At 49.6% G+C, this 5,512-nt stretch overlaps 1 protein-coding gene across 1 annotated transcript; it reads right to left on the reverse strand.

The window, feature by feature from the left end:
- Positions 1-2,831: 2,831 nt before the first annotated feature.
- Positions 2,832-4,040, reverse strand: P2RY4 (pyrimidinergic receptor P2Y4; the record flags this gene model as incomplete). The annotated part of the gene is given in 4 exon segments (XM_079728046.1): positions 2,832-2,935; positions 2,938-2,970; positions 2,973-3,846; positions 3,852-4,040. Coding segments are annotated over 4 exon segments (1,200 nt in total).
- Between the last annotated feature and the right edge of the window lie 1,472 nt (positions 4,041-5,512).

The raw sequence follows: 5,512 nt of genomic DNA on the forward strand, positions 1-5,512 counted from the left end.
CTGGCTATTGTAAATAGAGCTGCAATGAACATTGTGGTACATGACTCTTTTTGAATTATGGTTTTCTCAGGGTATGTGCCCAGTAGTGGGATTACTGGGTCGTATGGTAGTTCTACTTGATAGAAAGCCCAGAGATAAACCCACGCACATATGGTCACCTTATCTTTGATAAAGGAGGCAAGAATATACAGTGGAGAAAAGACAGCCTCTTCAATAAGTGGTGCTGGGAAAACTGGACAGGTACATGTAAAAGTATGAGATTAGAACACTCCCTAACACCATACACAAAAATAAGCTCAAAATGGATTAAAGATCTAAATGTAAGGCCAGAAACTCTCAAACTCTTAGAGGAAAACATAGGCAGAACACTCTATGACATAAATCACAGCAAGATCCTTTTTGACCCACCGCCTAGAGAAATGGAAATAAAAACAAAAATAAACACATGGGACCTAATGAAACTTCAAAGCTTTTGCACAGCAAAGGAAACCATAAACAAGACCAAAAGACAACACTCAGAATGGGAGAAAATATTTGCAAATGAAGCAACTGACAAAGGATTAATCTCCAAAATTTACAAGCAGCTCATGCAGCTCAATAACAAACAAACAAACAACCCAATCCAAAAATGGGCAGAAGACCTAAATAGACATTTCTCCACAGAAGATATACAGACTGCCAACAAACACATGAAAGAATGCTCAACATCATTAATCATTAGAGAAATGCAAATCAAAACTACAATGAGATATCATCTCACACCAGTCAGAATGGCCATCATCAAAAAATCTAGAAACAATAAATGCTGGAGAGGGTGTGGAGAAAAGGGAACACTCTTGCACTGCTGGTGGGAATGTAAATTGATACAGCCACTATGGAAAACGGTATGGAGGTTCCTTAAAAAACTACAAATAGGAGGCAAGGTAACTCTTAAGAGGTCATAGGGGAGAATGAAGTTGGGGTCTTGGGAAGGTAGAAAAGACAGGAAAGAGTTGCTCTGGAATGTTCACTAGGAACTCAGCAGGCTAAGGGGAATGGGAGCTTAGATGAAGTTCTAACACATCAAGTTTCAGTGGGTCAAGCCAGCCTTGGGCTCTGATTTCACCTGCAATCCCCTCTAGTCCGAGGGGAGAGAAGACTGGCCCAAGGTGAAAGTCAGGGTGTTTAAAATTAGAGTGTGAGAGAAGGTGGCCCAAAAGTAGCAGACCACAAAGTCTGGGCAGTTAGTCTCAGTTAAGCGTAGGGGACTTCAATGGACTGGACAAATGGAAGAGCCTGGGTCAGCTGTGATGAAGAGAGCAACTTTGTTAGGTGGGGCTGGTGGGTAGGAGAGGTGATACGTGAGGAGACTGTGGTCATCAGAATAAAAGGGAGCGAGTGCCGATGAGGAACAGCATATGAAACAGTCTAGACAGTGGCCATGAGACTGGGAGGCTAGTAAGAAGAAGGCCAGTTCATTAACTCCTAGTGGAAGGGGTCCTTGATGTCTAGAGAGGAAGAGGGAGCACTTACAAGAATGCAAAGGGGGACTCAGGGGCAGTGAAATCATTTTATTTTTCTGCAGACCAGCCCTAACCTTACTCTCAAGAGAGACCCCTTAGAAGCCAGGAGACAAGCAAGGGATCAGAGCTAGGTCAGCAAGAGTGGGGCAAAAGGAAAGGAAGGCTAGAGACTCAAGAGACAAAAGGACTGCAAGGCAATTTTAGAGAGGGTGCCTGGAAGTGTAAGCCTACTCTTCTCACGAATGCCTTCCCAGAAACTCTTACTTCCCAAGGCTTGGGAGTTAGCTCCCCAAATTCCACACCCCACCCCCACTCCTGGAAGTCTGTAAGCACTAAGATAGTGCTGGAGAGGAGTGACTCTATGGGAAACTCTGAGGGGAGCTGTCCTAGTCCCAGTGCCTTGCCCTGTCCTCGAAGTCCTAAAACCTGATCTGAAAGAGCTGGTGACAGATTTATCATTTATCTAGGGCAGGAGCTAGAGAAAGGAGAGAGACCAGTGGAGAGTCAGCTCTGGGCCTCGGTCCCTGTCACCACCCCAATCTCTGCACAAACCTTCTCCACCCTTTGGTGCTGGAACTTATGCCATAGACATGAGAGCTCCTCCCTTGCGTTCTGAGTCATCCACTCTGCCTTTCATTAAGTACAGGAGAGCTGTCAAATATGTTCTCAGCAAACCTCATACAGAAGGGCCAGTCCCATTCCTGTTCCAAAGGCCATTATCAGCTTGGGTCCTGCCCCCTGAGGCTCCTCAAGGTCCCCACCCCATGAGAAGACTCAGGGCTCCCTCTCTACCTCATGGCTACCCACCATTCAACAGGGCCATGCCTCTAGCTGCACATGGGGACCCTGACAGGCAGGCTCTCTGGGACGGTGCCCTAGTTCAGCGCCTCGGTAGACAAGACTATCCTGTCTTCCAGGGGAAACCAGGGAGTGGGTGTGGGCACTACATATATCACTTCCCAGGCATTTGTGATATGCTGGTGCCCCCACTTCCTGATTCTGGCTATCACTGGTCAGATGAGTCAGGCCAATCCTGAGATCACTCCAGCTTCTTCACCCCTCCAGTTAAATGCTCTGGTCTGGCTGAAGGAACGCATGCTATACAAGGATATGGGGGGAGAGGGCAGGAGAAGGAGGGCTGGGGAAGATTTCCAGCAGCCTTGTAGGACCAAGAAACAGGACCAGTGGCCCCAGGAAGGGGACAGAAACAAAGAGAAAGAAGTCGAGGGCGAAGAGTGGCTGCTAGTGTCTTTGGCTAAAAAGGAAAGGGCAACTGAAGGGTTTAGGAGAGATGGGGTCACACGTGATTTCTCTGGCTCCTCCTAAATCTCAGGGTGAGGGCCTCTCTCCAGAGCTCAAAAAAGAGGAGAAAGCAGCCAGATCCGGTGTCACTATAAGGTTCCCTCCCCTCTGCCCTGCACTCACCCCCTTTCTCTCACTTCCCAGCTTCCTTTACAATCTATTTGCCCAAGCCGCCATCCTGGGGGGTGGCTGTCCACCTGCAGCTGCTGTCCTCGGGCAGGGACACCAGCGCCAGAGAAGAGGCAGCTGTGGGGAGACGGGGCCTGCCACCCCTGCAGAGCTGCCGGAGCTGACGTCGATACTTGTCCCCAGTGAGCAAATAGAGCACAGGATCCAGGCAGCTATTGGCACTAACCAGAGGCCGAGTCACTTTATAGACCATGTTGGCGATGTTCAGCACCCAGCAGTCAGCTTCCAACAGCCTTGCCATGTAATAAACGGTGCGGGTGATGTGGAAAGGCACGAAGCAGACGGCAAAGACAGTCAATACCACAGCGATGGTGCGCAGCGAGCGCAGATGGGAAGATGACTGGGCAGCCCCTGGCAAGGGCCGATACAGGCGCCGGGCCATGAGCCCATAGCAGACAAGAGTGACCAGGCAGGGCACGCCAAAGAGCAGCCCCATGACTGCCGAACTGAAGTGCACGTAGTGGTCAAACTCCTCAGGCTGGGTGGTGTCATGGCACAAGATGATGTCCCCCTTAGGGCTGGTGGTGACAAAGAACAAGTTGGGCATGAGGCAGCCAGCTACGACCAACCAAACTGCCAGGCAGAGAAGGCCAGCAAGGCGCGGGCGGCCCCAGCGCAGCGCCCTCAGAGGGTGGCAGATGCCCAGGTAGCGGTGTACACTGATGCAGGTGAGGAAAAGGATGCTGCAGTAGAGGTTCCAATAGAAGAGAAAGTGGATGAACTTGCAGAGCCCAGTGCCAAAGGGCCAGTGGTTGCGGGCTGCGTAATAGTAGATGAGGGTGGGCAGCGACAGGACATACAAAGTATCTGACAAAGCTAAGTGGAACATGTAGGTGGCTGTCGCATCCCACGGTCAGAGGCAAAAGAGGAAGACCAGATGGTCAGGGCATTGAGGCCTAGGCCCAGCACAAAGACAACTGCATAGCTCACGGGCAGCAGGATAAACTTGAACTCCTCATTAAACCGGCAGTCCAGCTCCAACTCACTGTCGTCAGGATCTGAGTGGGGGCCTAAGGCTGTGAACAGTGAGGACTCCGTACTAGTCATGGTCCCCCTAGGGGTGGAAAGGGCAGAAGTGAGGGTAGCCAGATTTCCCTGGCCCCCCAGCCCTGACCTGAGGCAAAAATGCAGAGAATGGGGAGGGCGATGGTTGAAGCACAAGGGGGAGTTGAGAGGATGCATCCGGGAGTAACCCGGGCCAGCCTGGCTCCTGCCAGAGCTCCCTCGGTCCAGCCTGGGGAATAGTAGGCAGCAGGCAGTGCCGGGGCTCAGGAGGGCAGTCAGTGGGTTTGGGTCTTTCTTCTGAAGCTGACTCTGTCCTTCAGAGCTTGGTTAGCTAAAGGGGGGCAAAGCCTACCAGGACTATCCAATGTAGGAAGATACCCAGACCCAAATTGTCTCCCAGCTTATCACAACAGCTGTGTCCCTGTGAAGAGGACATCTCTCCATACAGTAACTTCTCTCCCCTGGGCCCAGTGTCTCTGAACTACAGTGATCTCTGATACCTTCCTCCAGCCTGGGCCAGCCCAGGAACCCCATCGCCACCCTTACCCAAGAAACTTGGCACGTCTCCTACCTGCTCCCCTTGAAGCTGAGCCCAGCTGACTCTGTCACCCTTCCCCTTGGCAGCCAGAGGGCATATCCAAGGGGGCGGGGTTGGGCGTGGGACCTGTACCTCCTCCAGTCCTGGGAAATCATTAGAGCTAGAAAGGCCCATCAAGATTATCTAGTCCCACCCACTCAGTGCACCGATTGGGAAACTGGGGCCCAGTGAGATTATTATTTAACGGCTCCTAAATGACTGTAGGAGAGAGTACACAAGGAAACGTCCAAGTTGACAGATGAAGAGCCAGGCCACTGGAGGTAACTAAGACTGCAGGAAGATCATAGAAATCTGTATGAGCAGAAACACGGAAAATGAATGTTAGCATGGATAACACGGAAAATGAATGTTAGCATGGATAACACATCGAAAGATTTTAGGAAATCTAAACTACTGATATAAATCTTAACTCCATGTGCATATAATTATAAGAAATCTGTATATAGCACTTACTACATGCAAGGCACTGTTCTAAGCGCTTTGTACTTATTAATGGCCCCACAGGCTCTCTATGATGTAAGTATCATGATTGTCCCTACTTCACTGATGAGAAAACGAAGGCACAGAAAGTTGAAGTATTTTGCTAATTAGTGGTAGAGTCAAGATTTCAAACCCAGGAAGGCCAGCCTTTGAACCAGGCTTTAGCAAACCATAATTGCTATGCTTAGTGGCCTCTCTAAGCCACTGGCCATAATCCAGGAAAGGATAAGCAAACATGTTCTGAGAGCCTCTTACGTGCTTGGACCAGTTCTAGGCACTGGTAGTTCACTAATAGTAAACAAAACAGGCAAAACCTCCTATGCTAATGGAGCTTACATACCAGTGGGAGGGAAAAGATAATAAAATTAACAAGTAAAATATATAGATCATGATCATTGTTATGGAAAAAAGTAAAGGAGGGAAAGGGAATAGAGAG

Source organism: Hyperoodon ampullatus (genome assembly GCF_949752795.1).
Source record: "Hyperoodon ampullatus genome assembly, chromosome: X".
NCBI lineage: Eukaryota > Metazoa > Chordata > Mammalia > Artiodactyla > Ziphiidae > Hyperoodon > Hyperoodon ampullatus.